The sequence below is a fragment of the Miniopterus schreibersii genome (genome assembly GCF_964146895.1).
Source record: "Miniopterus schreibersii genome assembly, chromosome: 20".
Taxonomy (NCBI): Eukaryota; Metazoa; Chordata; class Mammalia; order Chiroptera; family Miniopteridae; genus Miniopterus; species Miniopterus schreibersii.
This window is the reverse complement of record NC_138122.1, coordinates 24,367,424-24,387,356: the sequence shown is the minus strand read 5'-3', so window position 1 is coordinate 24,387,356 and position 19,933 is coordinate 24,367,424. Positions and strand designations below refer to the sequence as shown.

The window sequence follows — 19,933 nt, the reverse complement described above, 5'->3', positions numbered from 1 at the left end:
GGTTCATTCCCCAGTCGGCGTGTTTCTCTCTCACATCATTGTTTTGTTTAAAAAACAAACACAAAAACTCATAGACACAGATAACAGTACAGTGATTACCAGAGGGAAAGTGGGGTGGGGGAGGTGGGAGAGGGTAAAGGGGGATAAGGGAGATGGAAGGAGACTTGACTTGGGGTCATGAACACACAATACAGTACAGAGATGATGGATTATAGACTTGTACACCTGAAACCTATATAATTAACCAATGTCACCCCAATATATTTAATTAAAAATATATTTTAAAAAATAAATAATGTACAAAATAGAAAAGTCTGGAAGAACATAAAATGATCACAATTGACTTTTTTATGTCTTTATATCTTTCTGTTTCTCTAGGAGGAAGAAATTTTCTACAATAAACATTTTTCATGTTTAAACAGGAAAAAATACTTTAAGAAAACTTTCAAAATTACCTCCTAATTTTCCTCTGATGACATCCAAGGCTTCCTGGTACTTTCCCAAACGCTCCAGGATCATATAATAAAGTTCAACCTTACGGAAAAACAAACAAGTGCAACCACTGGAACTTTTCAGTAATAAAAAGATAGTCACGGAGATGTAAAGTACAGCACAGGGAATATAGTCAATAATATTGTAATGACTATGTAGGGCGCCAGATGGGTACTAGACTTATCGAAGGGATAACTTTATAAAGTATATAAATGTCTAACCACTATGCTGTACACCTGCAACTAATATAAGATAATACTGAATGTCAACTGTAATTAAAAAATGAAAAAAGGAAAAATAGTCATTTGTATGTTTTTAAAAAGTTATCTAATAGAAAAGAACGCTATTTTCAAATGAGATGAAATTAACAGTAAGAATCAGACCAGAGTCTTCCGTATCTACACGCATCTCAGACTAGACTACTTGCTGAAACAGCTCCATTCATTGTATCTAAGCTGGGGGCTTCCAAAGCTTCGCATTTACACAAAGGGCAAGAGACAGGACTGAGTTCTCAAACTGGAATAAAGCAACAGTTCATAATATTGTGACCTAAAATTGTAGCAACGTCAAAATTACAGAAATACATAAGTAGGGCTTGAATTACTCACTTCAGCCTCTGCTTCTATCTTGTCCTCTTTCACCATTTTTTCTACCATTCTCTCAGCAAGGGGCAGAAACATCGTTTTTGAGAGGTTTTCATCCTGTGCTGATATAGACTAGAAGAGAAAAAATTGTTTTCATTCTAATTTCTCCCTGTTTGCACTATTTATAGCACCAAGTAGACCATTACTATGACTGCAGTACATGATTATCATTCTATTGTGTCAAATATCAGGCCTAATTTGAACCTGCCAAGAAGATACATTAGAGTGGTGTGCTTTATAAGAGATTCTTTATTAAAAATTCAGCGTCCTATGCAATCTTGAAATACTGAGCTTCCACAATTTGACCTAGGTTATTGTGGAATGAATACAGGGAGTATGCCTACACTGTTTATTATATATAAAGGAGATCATCAAGTGGTTGAAGAGAAAAACCTTTCAGATGTCTTTTAGAGATGTTCATACATTAGAAGGGAAATGCCAATTGTTTATACAGCTTACTATTAGCTACAATTACCTTAGATTGGTAATTAAAATCAATGAATGGTATTAATTTTAATGCTGCCAGTTTCTGTTCAGAGCTCATTTACCCCCTATATACAACTTTTCAGGGTAGCTATTATGCTTATTTTATAGATAAAATAATATTAAGAGATTCCCCACTGCTCTCCAAGACATGGGGTGAAGCCAGTATTTGAAAGCAAACTTGTCTAAACACAGAGCCTCTCTGTTCTTAACTGCTACATTTTAACTCCTACCTCCCCACCCTCCTCTATACCATCTCTCATTTCGGTCCTTACAGTGGCTCTGGGAGATGAGCATCTCCATTCTGTAACAGAGTAAACCGAGGCTCAGAAAGCAAAAGTGATAAAACAAGGTCACCCAGTTCAATAGCCTGTGCATTAACCAACAATATTGTCTTAAAGACAAACCTCAAATCAAAATACCCAACATTTCTGGACTCATACTTGATCAAATAATCCAGTAATGGGTCTAAGATTCAGGGGAAATACAGTCTGTGCTACACACAAATAGACCAATATACTAACTCATAAAGAATACCAAAACTCCCCAACTCAAGAAGTCAACTGACAATATGTAAAGTCCCTGTCTGAGACATGCTACAACACATTGCTCAAGACATTCACAAGACACGTTAAGGACAATAACTATATACAAAAATAAAAACAAATCTCAATCCCATTCTGAATGCCATACTCACTTGCATAATTAAGCTCATCACAGACCAAAAGTAGTAAGGGTTTTTGGGGACAATCTTATATAGAGCCATGCCAGCCTGAAAGACAGAGAGCCATAAATACTTAATTTAGAAAAGATCATACAGAGGGCAATTAACGATCTAGATATGTGGCGAGAAGTTTCCCAGGAGAATAGCAACATGTTTACATATCCCAGCTATTGCAAGTGCCTAGTGACTTGATGGATATTGTCTATTGGCTAGCAATACAGGTAATCACAAACGTGAATTCTTACATCAGGAATATTTCACCTTTGAAACAGATTTTCTCAAATTAAAACCCAGTATTTTTAGAAAATACTGCAATCCTATATAGTCCCAATAGAACACCAAAGCAAACACAAGAAGTGGGTTATGAATGTACTGAAGACAAGACACTAACTGGTTATAGTAAAACAAACAAAGAAAGAAATCCAGACAGTATACTTAAACTTCAAAATTAAAAAAGATTAATGACACAACTGTACATTTGCATAGGTTACAAAAATAATCAGGTTCTTTCAAGACACCATTAATTAGAACTGAACCCTTTCATTGTGAAATGAAGTATACAAATACTTACATGCAGGGACATGGAAAGAAAGAGCAAAAATAGATCTATTCATACATAACTGAGGATCTATCCATAATTAGCCAACTAATAATCAATGCTATGAACTCCATCAGCTAATTATAACAGTTACTATTTTTTAAATCTTTTGCCTATCTTCAATGCACTTTAAAAATTTCATAGAGCCTCTATTAAGTGGAAGGAAATGCCAATTCCTGCCAAGGATACAAAGATTGTGTCCCAGTCTTAAAGGCACTCAAAAGCTAGGGAAATATAAGCCCTGGCCTGATAGCTCAGTTGGTTAGAGCATCGTCCCAATAGGCCAAGGCTGTGGTTCAATCAATCCCTGGTCAGGGAACATACAAGAATCAACCAATGAAGGCATAAATGAGTGGAACAACAAATCAATGTTTCTCTCCCCGCCCCCCAACTTCTTTCTCTCTAAAAAAAAAAAAATCAAAAAAAAAAAAAAAAATCAACCAATGAATCATAAATAAGTAAAACAACAAATCAATGTCTCTCTTTCTCTCTCTCTCATCAATAAAAGCATATCCTCAAGTGAGGATTAAAAAAAATAAAAAAACACTTGCATAAGCACATAAAAGATTAATTTTTTTTAAAATCCTCGCCCAAGGATATTTTTCCCATTGCTTTTTCAGACAGAGTGGAAGGGAGAGAGAGAAACATTGATGTGAGAGAGACACATCGCATGCTTCCAGATTGGGGCAGGGGATCGAGCCTGCAACCCAGGTACATGCCCTTGGCCAGAACCGAACCCAGGACCCTTCAGTCCTCAGGCCGATGCTCTATCCACTGAGCCAAACCAGCTAGGGAAAAAAGGTTAATTTTAAGGAGAAAGAATTTACATTAATATAGTATCTTCCACCCTCCCTGATTTGTTGTAACTTGATAATTAAAGAGTAACACAAAATAAAAACCCAAGTAAGAAAGCTCTGCCTTCAGGAGACACTGTACCCACAAACAAAGCACTAAAAAAAATACTAGCTTCACATCTTAACTCTTTATGGGCTTATCAGTATAGGTCTCATTTATCTACCCACTAGTCCAAACATGCCCAAATGAGGGTCCTTCACACACATACAAGAAACACCTAAAATGTGCTAACTGGCAAAAAAAACCCACAAGTATCCCAAGCAATGGGGATTTCCCCCCCCCCTTCTGGATTTTAAAATCTCATCAGGCTATACACAGTTAAATAATCACAAATTAGATGTAAACTTTAAAGTTAATCTCTCTACGATCTGTTCATTTTTTACTCTGGGATTTCTGTCCATTTTCTGAAACTCTAACAGCAATCTGATATAGGGGAATTTGCAGCCAACTTACCAGAACCAACAAAACATACCATCGGGTCACAAAAGAGGAACAATCAATTTCCCCAAATGAAGCATTTTCAAAACTTGAATAACAATTTATCTTTAAAACACACAAAGAAAATAACTGGCTGATCTCCACACACAAATATATAATTCAGCTCTACACACATACGCAAACACACACGCATGTGCACACACCACTGCAGTTAAATCACAGTAAAGAGACTTTGACCCCTAACAGCCCAGAAGGTTTGGAGATCAAGTTACCTGTTGCATTTTCTTGTATTCGCCCACTCTGGCATAGGCCATGAAGAGGTGAGAGTGATACTCCTCACTATTGGGAACTTTCTTCACAGCTGCCTCATAAAGTTTTGTAACTAACTCCGCTAAGATAAAGAGAAACAGGATTTTCTTTCATTTCTGAAGTACAACTTAAATCTTTACAGCACTTAATTTTTCATATTAAGTTCAAAATTAAGCAAAATTAATTCATTACTTAGAAAAACAAATATGGTAAAGATTTAAAGAAAAGCAAGAGAATAAAAAATATTCAGGACAGCAAGTACCTCTTGGGAGGTAAACAAGGAAATGAGACTGATGAGGAACACACAGGAAGCATTCTTATTATTGCTAATGCTCTATTTCTTAAGCTAGGCAGTAGGTTTGTAAATGTTCATTATTCCACATCAAATTGTCTAGTGTTACATAAAGTATATTTTTCTATAATATGTATTTAAAAATATATCTATTATTTAATAATAAAATGTTTAAGAAATCAAGATACTTCCTTTACGGGTGAAATGGCAGACCATCTAGATAGAATATGCTTAGAAATAATTTTGCAGGGGAAGGGGTATAGAAAAAATTGATTGTGTATCAGTTACTGCTGAGGATGGGTAATGAATGCAATGCAATTTATTATGCTGTTCTGCTTTTTTCTATATTGAAAAAGTAAAAAATACGGGCCCTGGCCAGTATGGCTCAGTTGGCTGGGCATCATCTGTACACAGAGGGGTGGGGGGGGTGGGGGCAGTCAGATTCCTGGTCAGGGCACATGCCTGGCCAGCCAATCGATGTTACACCCTCACATCAATGTTTCTCTCTCTTCTTCTCCCCCCTTCCTTTCTCTCTTTAAAAAAAATAAAAAAATAACTTGGAAAAAAAAAAAAGTCTCGTTTGGCAAATCATAATGCTGCAAATGAAACTCAAGTCCTCATTCCAATTCAAGGGTCCTAATACACATAAAAAATCCTTTCTTTCTACAGTCTTCAGAAATCATGGTTAATGCACTATTTTACTTTTGCCATCCACCCAAATCATGAGTGAAAAATCAGACAAATGGAGAACTCAATCAGAAATATCCAAAAACGCAAGTTCAGGTTTTAAAGCAATGAAAAGAAAGGGACGTACGACGATGCATCTCCCGGTAAAGAATAGTCAGTGCCTGCAGGGAGTTGTCATCTGTGGGCTCTAGGGCTGCCACCTCCTGTGCCAAGGTGAAGGCTTCTTCTTGCTTTCCAGTCCTTTGTAATCCAATTGCCTTTAAAACCTGATAGAAAGAAAAGACAAATCAGGTTGAAAAAGGTACAAAAGGAAATATGAACCACAGAAAGCCAACTTGAAAGCACAAGATAAGTTGTAAGGTATGCCTAGGTTGTTAAACAACTAAACCATTTTACTAAAATATGAGCAAATCAAGATTCTTTCCTATTTCAGTCATATTAAAAATGCAAGCCCTGCCCGGCCGGGCATGGCTCAGTGGTTGAGCGTCGACCTGGGATCCAGGCGATCAGGGTTCGATTCCCGGTCAGGGCACATGCCCGGGTTGCGGGCTCGATCAGTGACTCTCTCATCATTGATGTTTCTATCTCTCTCTCTCCCTCTCCTTTCCTCTCTGAAATCAATAAAGATATATTAAAAAAAAAAAAAGCAAGCCCTGCCCTGGCCAGGTGTCTCAGCTGGATAGAGCATCATCTGGATATGACAAGGTTGCGTGTTCAGTCCCCCATCAAGAGGCACATACAAGAGGCAACCAATGAATGCGTGAATAGGTGGGACAATGAATCGGTGTTTGTCTCTCTCTCTCTCAAATCAATAAGCACGTCCTGCGGTGAGGATTAAAAAAAAAGAATGCAAAACACTGCTTAAAAGACTGTGAAAATAAAATAATCAAATTAGGTAAGTTATGTTCAAAGAAATAAACAGCTAGCTTTTAATTAAATACTACTCGTGGCATTTAAGTGATCAAGAAAATACTCTGAAAATTACTAAGGAGATTAAGTAAACATCTTTTTCTTTTAAAGTCAAAATTACAATATATAACCCAACAAATATAAGTAACTCAAGGGCAAATAAACTTACCTTAGCGCAATGAAGATCCTTATGTTTCTTCAATAATTTATCTGCTTGCTGAATTGCCATTTTATTATTACCATTATCAAGATAATCTGTAAAAATAGAAAAATATGATAGTTACATTCCTTCAACAACAAATATGAAAAATGCAGAGACCGGTATTAAATGTTTCAGAAAGTATATTGATTCCATATTAAAACCATTATGGAGCTCTTTTAACTCTAAATGACTAGGATGATCCAAAATACCACTTACATTCCTACAGCCATCTCCCATAATTGTGAAAACACAGAATAGGCTAACAGATAAACAGAGGTACATCCATACGATGGAATATTACTTGGCAATAAAAGAAATGAGATATTGAGCCCCATAAAAACATGGAAGAACCTTAAATGCATATTGCTAAATAAAAAAAGCCAATCTGGCCCTGGCCTGGTAGCTCAGTTGGCTGGAGCACTGTTCTGATACGCTGGGGTTGCGGGTTTGATCTCCAGTCAGGGCACATACAAGAATCAACCAGTGAATGCATAAATGAGTGGAACGACAAATTGATGTTTCTCTCTCCTCCACTTCCTCTTTCTCTCTCAATCAAAATAAAAAGCAAAAAGGCCACATACTATATAATTCCAACTATGTGACATTCTGGAAAAGGCAAAAATTATACAGACAGCAGAACAATCAGTGGTTGCCAGGGGCTGGGGGAGAGATGAATAAGTGGAGCACAGAGGATTTTTAGGGCAGTAAAACTATTCTGTATGATACTGTGATGATGGATACATGTCATCATACATTTGTCAAAACCCATAAAATGTACAACACAAAGCGGGCGTGGCTCAGTGATTGAGCATCGACCTAGGATCCAGGCGATTCCCGGTCAGGGCACATGCCTGGTTTGTGGGCTCCATCCCCAGTGGGGGGCATGCAGGAGGCAGCCAATCAATGACTCTCATCATTGATATTTCAACTCTCCCTCTCCCTTCCTTTCTCTATGGCACTGGTGGCCTTGAGTGTCCCAAATAAAAATAACTAATGGTTTAAATTTTTCTCCAATAAATACTTTACTAAAACTTTTGACAGTCACATGAATGCATGAGTTTCATCTCTTTAATCTTCCATGCACTTAATATTGATGAGCACCAATAATGCTAGGTAAAAAGATTAAAAAGAAGCCTTACTCCAGAGGGAATCACAATCTAGAAAAAAGGGTCAAAAAGAGCCATATTGTGGAGGGAATCACAACCTGCAAAGGAAGATCAAAGACTGAATAGTCGGGTAGAGAGATCGGAGACTCACAGAGCTTTAAACGCAGACAACCTTGGCCTGAATGCCCGAGTATCTAACACCAGTTTTCTTAAATCCTAAACTCAGCCAATAGGCCTTCATTTGTCCTTTACAGAATGACAGATACTTTAGCGCAATAAATGACACCTATTCCTAAAGACTTGCTGCTGATCTCACGCTGAGTCAGTTCTAAGTTACTTCTGACTCTCCTATAAGATCTCAGGTTTACAGAACACATCTTTTTTTTTTTTTTTTTTCAGAACACATCTTGAAGCCTTCACAAAGAGGAGACATCTCTGATGAGACGCCATATCTGAGGATCTGCCTATAAATGCATCAAGCCAGAGGTCAGGACTCTAAGGATATTGAACTTTCTCTCTGTAGTTGACCAGGCTCTGAAACTACTGTCCCTACCTGTCCATACCCTCTTCTCTGGAAATGGTTTCTACTGCCTCTGCTGAAGGGGTAGGGCTGGATAACCATGTCTAGACCATGTAACTGTAGCCCAACGGGGTGGACATTTGACCCAAGCTGGAGAAATCAGGTTTCTTCCTGGTAATCTGTAACTGTAGCACTGAAAGCTAGAGTCAGAAAGCTCTGCGGAAAGCTAAAGCTCATTTGGAAGGCAATAAATATGAGTCTGAGGTTATCAGTAGCAGCTCAGGAATTTCCATTTTTGAAGGAGCCTTAGTTAGGGATGCAAAATTGGTTGATGGGGAGTGAAGAAAGGGAGTTATCTCGACTCTTTAGTCACATAACATTTATAAAAGATTTAAAAATGTCAATTACATTTACCAAAAAATTGGGGGAGACAGGAGGCAGTGCTGATTAGGCTTGGAGGGAGAGGCTAATGACCTCTCCATCATCTAGCCACAGCTTGGTGTGGCCACAAAACCAACATGCTGGGCCCTGGGTAAATTGATAGGCAGAAAAAAACACACAACACTCTGAAGAACCAGGCAGAGAAAAGAATAGTCACACAGATAAAAGCAGAGATGGGCATCTGAAGAAGAAGCTTCAGATCCTAATAGCCTTCCAGTTTCCATGAGGCCCCGAACCTCTCCATTCCTGCCCCGGGCTCCCACAAGGGTTTACAGCAACCCCCTTTACCTGAGTTAGCGTCAGTGGGTTTCTGTTCCTTGCACCCAAAAGAGTTTTAACTAAGACACTCCACCACATTCAGCCTGCCCCCCCTTTCCTGGGTGCCTCCGTCAGTGACTACTGATTAACTGGTTGCTGAGTCTTTTGGGAGAAGTTTATTTTCATTTTACATTACTGACTCTGGAATATAAATTATGTAACCCTTGGAGAAAACAGGCCAATAAATATGATATCCTAAGTCTGTCTTTTTAAAAATTTAAGTCTTTTTAAAACTAACTTAAGGGTAATTGTGATTTGACCATAAAGATTAGTGTTGTTGCCTTAATAACAGGAGTAAACCCAAATCAGCTATCCACAAATCAGGCAGAGGAAACAGTAAGATGATACATCAGTTAAAGCAATGTTTTCCAAAACATGGGTACCAAGCCAAATGAAATGTTTTCAGGTGGTCCTTGCAGAGAGCACTAGATAATACTCACAGTGAAAAAGTTGATCTCTTTTCTAATATTTCCTTTATATTAAGGAGACAGTCTCAGTTTGGTATTAGCCTGCCACTTCTTTAATACTTGCTAATGTCGTTTGTTCACGGAGAAGGAGCAGGTCTCAGATTCAGTTTCACAAGTATCAGAATCCAGTTAAGACTTTCAGTTTTGTTTTGTTTTCATCCTACTTATTTTAATGGTTTCATTGTCTCAAGGCAAGTGGCAGATTTCCCATTAATAGCAGTGATATAGATTGTTTTTAAATAAATTTAAGTTTAAAAATCAACTTAGAGAAAAATATTATATAAATAATAATACAGATAATACTACAATAAAGCTAAAATAATCAGATTAGGTAAAAGAATGATAGAAATTTGGGAAACACTGTATCAAGTCATTGGTAAGAGACTATCAAAATTTATTGAATGAATGAGCAAGCCACTTTCCTGGGTAATACTTCCAATAGCAGCTCCTCCTCCCTGTAGATACAGACGGACAGCTGCAGGCCCTGACACATGCAGACCTACTGTCTACTTGCCCTGAAGAAGAGGCCATAGGAATAAGTTGTCCAATAACATTTAGGGATACTGACAGTAAGAAAGGGACCAGTCTTGCAAATAAAAAAGGAAAGCCTTTAAGTTGTACGTTTTTGCAGCTGCTGTGAAAGTCTCCAGAGCAGCTGAAATGACAGCCTATAGTGTTTCCACCTCCTACAAGAGCTTCAGAGACTACTAAAGACATTGCTCCATCTTAGAAAAAGACTGAATACAAGATAGCTCCATAGTTAAATTACAATGTCCTAACTCACCAAAGTGATTATCAAGCAGGAAACACAGCTGGGAAATATGTTACACCTGATCCAGACTAAAGACTGCAAACTAGTAAAAGAGATTAGAACAAAAATCTTGTGCCAGAAAAGTGTGTGTGTGTAGTCTAAAGACTACGGGGAATATTTTTTCTTTCAAACTTTTATATTTTGCAATTCCTGTATTCAGACCATCACTTCCACCCCTCCACTCCCCCTAACCACTAAAAACATTTTAAAATTAATAATAATGGTAGAAGAAAGCCCTGGTGCCCACCAAGTCATACGAGATTACAAAATCTGTTGAGAACCACACAGCACAAAAGAATCATTTTAGCAAAAGGAGAATGAATAATAAAGCAGGTGTCTGAGTAAGGTCAATTCCCAAATTTACAGTTTATGAGTAATGAGATGCACCCTGAAGGTGTTTCAACTAATCCCATTTCTGCACAGAAAAACTATTGTAAGCATAGATACCGAAAATAGAATTTCAACTCCCCACACAGATCATCCCACGACAATTTCACAATTATTCACTCTTACAGCCCTGTCCACCTCTACCCCAACAACATTCAGCAAGAGCTGAAGACAGTCCAGCAAGCTGTAAAATCCCAAAACCTTGGCAATACAAATAACGCTATAATGAAGATAGTAATGCTGCTGAATCTGAACTTGGTAAAGGGCTGGACTGTCCAGTGAGAATGCCTGTGTTCAAATCCCAGCTCTGAGCAAGTTAATCACTGGCCTTCAGTTCACTACTATCACAATAATCGTACCTGCCTAACAGGATAGCTAGCACACAAATAAGCACTCAATGCTGACAGTCCTTGAACTTTTGGCTGGTGGGCAAGCATCACCATGAGTGAGTGAGCTTGTGCATTTGTCTGCTAATGAATGTCTGAGTTCAAGGAACAATACTGGTTTGGGGGACTAACGTATTTGGGGGCTGTACCAATGTCTGGAGGTCAAAAGTCAAGGACAATCTGTACCCTTTCCTTTCCTATTCCTGCCAGCTTTTATTAATTGCTTTGGAATGCCTAAAAAGCCTCTTCTAACCTTCCTTCCACGTAACTATAACAAAAGCTATTAATTCTGGCTTCACTTTTGAGAATATGGCATGTCACTTCTGGTTGACATATCCTGATGTTTAGCAATGTGAAATGGACACGGTTTTTCTTCTTGGACAGCAAAACACTATTAATTCTAAATGATTTACGGGGCACCAAAGGTATTTTCATTGGTCCCCAAGAACAAGAAATCCAAAGTAGTGAATCTTGCTTTTGGGGGAAGACTTTCAATGTGCTTTCGCGTCATCTGCCTTCACTCAACATTCCAAATAACTTGATTTGGGGAGAGAGGAGGAGTCTCACCTAACTTTTTAGCAGTTGACAATGCTTCTGGGTCCTTTATTTGGCCGGAAGAGTTGGTAAAGTGAGTGATAATACTATTTTTGGAAGATAAGTAACTGCCCTCTAGAGTAAAAAAGAGCATAGGGGGACAGAAATGAAAATTCCCAGGCATAGCCCCAGATCTGTATTAAAAACCCGTAGAGTAATAGAATGTTCCTTTGCCCAGGGAGCCCACTGAAACTTATAAGAAACTGCGGAAGACACGGAGTATGGGCAGATTTATTAAGACAGTATGGTCCTGCCTGGCGAGCGTGGCTCAGTGTCTGAGAATCAGCCTAGAATCCAGAAGGTCGTGGTTCAATTCCTGGTCAGGTCGCAAGCACAGGCTGCGGGCTCCATCTCCAGAAGGGGGTGTGCAGGAGGCAGCCCATCAATGACTCTCTCATCATTGATGTTTCTCTCTCTCTCTTGTCCTCTCCTTTCCTCTCTCTGAAATCAGTAAAGACATAATATTTAAGGGGGGAAAAAAGACAGTATGGTCCTTGAACCTGGGAGAGCCCAGAGACCCTTTCAGAATATCTGTGCAGTAAAAAACTGTCACAATGAAACTAAGATGTTACTTGGCCTTCTTTGTCATTCTGAAGGTGTGTTTTCTAACGACATGACTGAACAAACAGAAAACAGGAGCCCATGAGAACCTACTTGTCTCTCATTAAAGGTAGCCATTTCTAATGTGCTCTAATTTACGAATTATAATAAAGATGACTACATACCAAAAAAAAAAAAATACTGACCTTTTTTTAGTTAAAAAAGAATAAAAAGTCTGTGGGCAGCCGCTGCCCAGAACTTGTAATGAGCCATTTGCTGCAAATGCTGGATTCGGTTCTTGGCCTCAATCACCCTTGTATATTTCCTCCTTGCCCTCTGAAAATACACACTGGAGGGCATGAGAAGATGCCGCCCTGGGGAAATCGGAGTCCGATCTCTGCCACTCACCCCCACCTGTGTGACCTTTGGCAAGTCAGTGCCTTCGGCTCAAAGTGAGGTGTTTTCTGGCACAGTGGTTGAGAGGGTGAGCCTGGGACAGCTCACAGAGTTTGGGTCCTAGCTCCATCAAATGCAGCCAGGTGACTTCAGACAAATAAACACATCAGTAAAGACCAATCTCCTCATTTATAAAATAAATAAATAAATAAAATAAATAAAAAATAAAAAAGGGGGAGAGGGAGGGTAGGCGGAATTGGAAGGGAAAAAAAACACACCCCACCTCGTGAGAATGTGCGAAGATTAAATGAGATATAAAAAAAAGCCAAGGGTAGTGACTGACATAACTAGCTCGTCTGTACACATGAGAGATCATTACCTATCTCCTGGGGTTGCTTTTAGAATCAAAAAGAGATGTGAGAGGAAAGCATCCTACAAAATAAAAGCAGGACCGATGGTGCCAGAAACATGAAGTTATTACCTCCCCTGTCCCCCTGCCCCCCCCCCAAAAAAGTTAAATCATCTCAACCACGCAGAGAAGCCTCCATCCACTAGGTCTAATTTTGCAAAAAAAAAAAACACAAAAAAAACAAGGAAAAAAACACACAAAAACTGACCTTGAAGCCTTCCTCACCATTACCTGAGCCAGACCAAGACCACACAACCAATCTAAGAGGAAAGGAAACGCAAAACGCACTACGCTGTCCAACGGCAGAACACCTCCGTTGCTGAAGACGGGTTTCCGCCCGGACTTCTCACAGCCCGGGCAGCAGGATGACACCGAGGTCTCCCAGCCCGAGGGCCGCGGGCAGCGTGAGGGATGGAGGGGGGCCCACCTCGGGCGCTGCGGAGAAAACCAGCGAAGCTGCAGGGAGGAAATGTCCTTGCAGGAGCCCCGCAAGCCCCTCGGGCGCGAACCACCAGTCTCCTCACCGCTATTTTGGGCCCAAGACCCCCTCCCCCTCCCCTGGCCGCCCCCCTCGCCTCCCACGTGTGCCCCGAGCAGCTGTTTCTCCACCAAACAGCCCGCAGTCGGGAGCCTCGAATCCCGGCCCGCTCCCGACGCGATCCGGGTGACCTTGCGTCAGCCCCTTCCCCTCCTGGCGCCTCGGTTTTCTCCGCGTGCACCCAGCACAGCCAGTCAGGCAACCTCTGGCCCCGTTCCCGCAGGTAAAAAGTCTTCAGCGGGGAATATTTCCTCAGGGAGGGAGTCCCACCCAGACGCCGGAGTCGGCTTCCACCTGCGGGGGGATCTCGGGTCTGCCTCGGTGTGGCCCTCACAGACGCCGCCTCCGGGCCGCGCGGGTCTCGGCGACAGGAAGCGTTTCCCAGGGCCTGCCCGTCGGGCGGGCTCTGCCGACCTGCCGCTGCCCAGACCGCGCCGCTGCCACCTCAGGGCTCACAGGAAGGCCCGCCGGCGCCTACGCGAGGCCCGGGGCTGCGGCCTAGAGGCCCGCGCGGCCCGCCCCCGGCGCCCGCGGGCCCGGCTCCCGGACCCTCAGCGCCCCTTCTGAGCCTCTGCCTCGGCCTCCGCAGCCCTCGGCGCTTCCGGCCGGCGCCCAAGCCGGCCACAGGCACTCACCGTAAATGGGCCGGAGGCGCCTGTCGTTAGGATCCTGCACATGGCCCCGTGTCGCCATGATGACAAGCGCAGAACCGCAGTGCGCACGCGCGGGGCAGGCCCCCGGGAAGGGGCTGTTAAAGGGCCAGTGCCGATCTCGCTCGTCTATCGCGATGGGTGGCGACCCGACGCACCGTGCGCACCTGCGCGGGAAGCGACGGCGCCCCCTCCCCACCTTCGCACCCCCAGCTGCCCGTTCGGTAGAAACTTTCCCTCCTCGGTGACGGTGGGATCGGCCAGGCTAGCAGAAGCGGCTGCTGCTGTGGAAATCCCTCCCGAGTCACCTAGTGGGGCGAGAGGACAGGGAGAGAGGAACTCCCGGCGAAAGTTGGGGCTCGGCCGCTCCTGCTCATCCTATTTATCGTCTGTGCCGAGGGACCAGTTGGACTTGTCTTTGATTGATTGTTGGGGAACCGGGAACTCCTCTGGGAGAGTGCGCTCCAGACACACACACACACACACACACACACACACACACACACACCCCACACACACCCCACCACCACCACCCCCCACCCCCACCCCCACCCCCACCCCGGGTGAACTAAGCAGTTCAGATGAGTCGTAATCCCGCGGATTATGCTTCAGTGAAGCTGGAGGGGAAAGCAGCTCAGCGGGACGTGCGGCCAGCTCTCTAAATGCAGCCTCTCGGCAAGACTCGGAACAGCCCCGTGTCTTCCAAGGATGTCGAGATTATCATCTTTTTATTATTATCTTTTTTTTATGATCTTTTTTATTCATACGTATAGTTATTGAGTGCCTGTTTACATGCTGTGTTGTAGGTACCAAGGACACCAATCAATCAATCACTCGATCAACAGTCTTCGGTGGAGCTTTGCTTACGGTGGGAAAGACAGACGTATTAAAGGAGTTAAAATAGATGCACGGGGTAGGCAAAAGTAGGCTTACAGTTGTGAGCACGCAGAAGAGTGAATAAAGCTATTGTAATCATCATAACCTGCCTCTCTCTCTCTCTCTCTCCCTCACCTCCTTTTCTCTCTCAAATCAATTTTTAAAAAACATGTATATTTTTTTAATCCTCACCTGAGGATATTTTTTCCATTGCTTTTCAGAGAGCGTGAAAGGGAGGGAGAGAGTGAGAGAGAGAGAAAAAAACATCAATGTCACGCGCCCTGGTCCAGGTAGGGGATCGAGCCTGCAACCGAGGTAGGTGCCCCCTTGGCTGGAATCCAACTTGGGACCCTTCCATCCATGGGCCGACACTCTAACCACTGAGCAAAACCGGCGAGGGCAAAAAAACATATTTATTTATTTTTAAAAAAGAATGAAGGTCAGGAGCCTCAGATAAGCTGACCCTAGGATCACTCTGAGATGATGTGACCAGGAATGACCGGGCTCAGGTTGAGCTTGCAAAGGGGAGAGGAGGGAGGAGACCAGGCTCAGGTTGGGCTAAGAAGAACAGTTGTTTATCGTTTGGGGCAAATGAAAGAGCCAGTGAGTCACCTGAGTTTCAAGAGTTTCCCAGGATGGAAAAATACAGCACCTTCAAGGGGGCGAAGGGGAGGCTCCTGGCCAGGACTGCGGTTACTCAGCTAGGCTCTTAGCTTACCTTTGTTGGCCTAGCTCCAGAGGAATGCTGACAGGCTCAGCATCCCCCACCCCTGTTTCCTAAATTTGGCGGGGCCGGAGCATTATAGACCTACCTAACAGAGGCCTCTAGATCTTTGAGTCTCCATTCTGGGTGGAGTATATTTCCCTCCACCCTGAAAGCCTGTTCGGCATCCAACTAGGATGAATTGGCCTTTTTCTTTTCCCATTCCTACCCCTTCTACTCAGAGCCTAAGGTTCAAGCAGTGACCTGACTCCAGGCCTGTCCTTACCTGCTCCCTGAGAGGCAGCTTCCACACCCTTTGGCAGGCATGAATCATTTTGGGTAACAAATGAGATGACCCGCAAGGGAACCAGAAACCCATTTTCTTGCTGTACAATTCAGAACTCAGGACAATGAGAGCTGACATGGGAGAATGCTTGGCATATAGCAGGTGCTCATTAAATGATGCTTTCCATTTTTTTGACTTAGACCAGGGGTACGCCCTTCATTCTTGTCCTATCTGGTGGCAGATTTGCTCTGGTGAGAAACACCCTCCATCAACAGTAGTGACACACACAGGTGCATGGTGCCTGAATAGCTGGGGACACAGGGTGGGGACTGTATTACTTGGATATAGTGATTGTGGGTATGGCTACCTGATGACTTTTCTAGTTTTTCTTTGTTTTTCTTTTCCATTTGTGGATATGGTCCAAAATTTAATCCTAATAATCCTTCACAGAATAAACAGATCAGTGCATATTTCATAGTTTTTATGACTAATTTCCTGCACTTTTGACGGACACTGACATGTATCAACTGCGTGATCCTAAGCAAGTGACTGAACATCTCTGAGCCTTAGTTTCTGCATTTGTATAATTATGATACTAAAAGGACCTACCTCATAGGGTTGACGTGAGGAACAAATGCTATGGTCCATGAAAAGAAACAGGCAGAAGGAAAGCACTCAACAACAGTCACATACTATTACTATATTTCATATTAGTAATAATATTATTATTCCCTTCTCTTAAAACTGCAGAAAATGCCCAGCTGGTATGGCTCAGTGGTTGAGCATCAACCCATGAACCAAGAGGTCCAGCCTGCTGGTTCAATTCTCAGTCAGGGCACATGCCCAGGTAGCGGGTTCGATCCCCAGTAGGGGACATGAGGGAGACCAACTGATGTTTCTAATCGATGTTTCTATCTATCCCTCTCCCTCTCTCTAAAATCAATAAAAACATTTTTTAAAAACACAAAACTGCAGAAATCACCTCCTGATACTTCGGGACACCAAGGAGGAAATTTTTCCCATTCGGCGTGTTCCCTGGTAGGAATAATACCTCGGAATCTCCCATAACACTTAGCATAAAGTTGGCCAAAAGAACAAAATACAGAATTAAAGGTAGACAAGGCAGAGAGACATAGACCTGGGAGCTAAGAGTTTGGGAGAACCAAAGTTATAGTCTTAGTTTGGCCAGCAATTGGCATGGTGACCCTGGGCCTCACTTTCCCCATCAGAAAGAGAGGGTGGGTTCCGGGTCCCCTCTACCTCTCAGTTGCCCCCAGGCAGCCTTTGTCCACCCCAGTACTTCCAATTCTGTCCACTAGATGGTGTATGAATGCCAAATTGTCCATGTTACTTTCCAAATCAGAAAGGATCTCATTTTAATTATTTTTTTAGAAAACATAGCAAATATAAAATCTTTGTAAGCGATCTCTTTATAATTTTTATACTCAATTCTATTAAGGTATTATTTACATACCATAAAATTCACCTGTTTTAAGTGCGTAATTCAGTGTTTTGGTACATATTACAAAGTTCCTCAACCATTGCAATAATTCAATTTTAGAACATTTTTATCACCCAAATAACATCCCTCTATAAACTATAATTTTAAAAATTATGGAATATTTCAAAATCTGTAAAAGTAAAAAGAATAACACCCATGTATACATATCACACAGATTTAACAAATGTTAACATTTTGCAAGCCTAGACTTTTAAAAAAATTAAACTTATTGGGGTGACATTGGTTAATAAGATTATATAGGTTTTGGGTGTACAATTCGATGATACTTCATCTGTATATTGTACTGTGTGCCCACCACCCAAAGTCAAATCTTCTCTCATCACCATATATTTGATATTTGCACAGAGAGTGGGCCACAGACCCAGAGCCTCTGACAGGCAATAAATTTCATAACAATATTTATCTTTTTACTTAAAAATTTTTTTTATTGATTTTAGAGAGAGAGAGGGAGGGAGAGAGCGAAACATCAATTCATTGTTTCACTTATGCATTCATTGATTGATTTTTGTATGTGCCCTGACCAGGGATCAAACCGACAACCCTGGTGTAGCAGGACAATGTTTTAACCAACTGAGCTACCCAGCCAGGGTCAAAAACAGACCCTTAATTTTGAATGAAGGAGCCTCTGAGAGGTAGTGCTGCTGTGTGGTCAGTTCTCTGGTAAGAAAAAGTATAAGAGATAAGAGATTAAAACCAGTCAGGAAATTCACAAACTGATTCCAGATTTTATACGCAAATACAAATGATCTAGAATAGCCAAGATAATCTTGAAAAAGAGGAACAGAGTTGGAGGACTTACATGATCAGATCTCAAGGCTTACCATAAAGCTACAATCATTAAGACAGTGTGGTATTGGCAGACATAGACAAATAGATTAGGGGATATGTTTTTTATTGATTTTTAGTGAGAGAGAAAGGGAGAGAGAGAGAAAAAAACATCGATTGGTTGCCTCCCGTAATTGCCCAACTGGAGATTGGACCCACAACCTAGGTATGTGCCCTGACTGGAAATCGAACCCAAAACCTTTTGGTGTTTGAGAAGACATGTCAACCAACTGAGCCACCCAGCCAGGGCCAAAGAACTACCTTTTAATGTTTATTATAAAGCAGGTCATAAAGAAAGCCTGATGTAATTTTGCAAATAGGAATTGAATGCCTTCTATGTGTCTGATTCTGTGCTGGGCACCAGGCCAGGAATATGTGACTCTAGGCAGCTGCTGGGAAGTAAACGTGGGAGGAAGGGAAGAGGTTGGCACTAGAGACTCAAGGAAAAGCTGCATTCAGTGCATATTCCATTAGAGATTAAAGCTGAGGCTGGGGGGAGGATAGTGTGTGTGTGTGTGTATGTGTGAAAACTGGGGAAGTGTTGGGCGGGGGGGGGGGGGGGGGGGAACTCCGTGGTGGCTTTAAGACTTGGTAATGACAGCTTTGGCTAGAAGAGAATAGTTCCCCTCCCCCGTCCTGGATCGGACCTGAAGTTGGCAGAGCCTGGAAGGGCAAGGCAAACATCCCCAGGGCTTTATCAACATTCCACTTCAGTCAATGCTGAATCTGCCCGAGCCAAGGAGGGAAGTTCAGGCCATGCTCCCCCAAATTTAGATTCAGTAAATCTGGGTTGTGTTTGCAGGTATGATGGATGAGAGATGTCCAGGACCAGCAATTAAATTTTTAAAAAAATTTTTTTAAAAATATTTTTGAATTTTTCAATTATAGTCATCATTCAATATTATATCAGTTTCAGGTGTACAGCATAGCGGCTAGACATTTATATTACTTACAAAGTGATCCCCCCAATATTTCCAGTACCTGCCTGGCACCATACATAGTGATTACAATGTTATTGACTATATTCCCTATGCTGTACTTCATGCTGAAATTTAAATGTTTAACAAGCTCTCAAATGATTCTGGTGCAAGAGGGTAAAATGGGTTGTTTCTTAAACTCAGAAACACTGCCTAGGGGGAACTGCATCTAATTTTTTACAGGTGATGTCCTTCTAAACTCAAGTCTAGCCTAAATCCTTTCTGCTGCTGCTATAATCACCACACCCTTCCTGCCTGTTTGGTCAGAAATAAAATGTTGGTAAACTTTTAAATATTCTGCTGCTGGATATAGGCCAGTACGTATAAGGCACCCCAAGGAGTTAAGTGAAGTTTGAGCTCATGATTATTTCTCCTTTATTCCTTGCTCCTCCGGACGGTGTTGTCTCCCACTGTAAACTACATTCAGAACTTCTGAGTCACCCATACAAGGGAGAAATCGAGTTGTTCCCGGGAGACAGGATAGCTATTCTTCTATTTATTTATTCAAAATGTATTTATACCAAGTTGCTGAGTGAGTGGAGTAGCTG

General features: G+C 41.8%; 1 protein-coding gene across 3 annotated transcripts in view; it reads right to left on the bottom strand.

Annotated features, from left to right (window-relative positions):
• The window catches only part of NAA25 (N-alpha-acetyltransferase 25, NatB auxiliary subunit), a 41,638-nt gene extending 27,362 nt beyond the window's left edge, over positions 1-14,276 (bottom strand). Inside the window, exons 1-7 of one of the 3 annotated variants that reach the window (XM_081123351.1) lie at positions 14,182-14,276; positions 6,601-6,686; positions 5,650-5,788; positions 4,507-4,625; positions 2,317-2,391; positions 1,101-1,208; positions 456-534 (exon numbers count right to left, since the gene is read on the bottom strand). In XM_081123351.1, the coding sequence (XP_080979477.1) occupies positions 456-534; positions 1,101-1,208; positions 2,317-2,391; positions 4,507-4,625; positions 5,650-5,788; positions 6,601-6,686; positions 14,182-14,239 (664 nt within the window). In that variant the 5' untranslated portion in view covers positions 14,240-14,276. The remainder of the gene's footprint in view (positions 1-455; positions 535-1,100; positions 1,209-2,316; positions 2,392-4,506; positions 4,626-5,649; positions 5,789-6,600; positions 6,687-14,181) is intronic. The other 2 variants (XM_081123349.1, XM_081123350.1) reach the window with 2 other exon arrangements.
• Between the last annotated feature and the right edge of the window lie 5,657 nt (positions 14,277-19,933).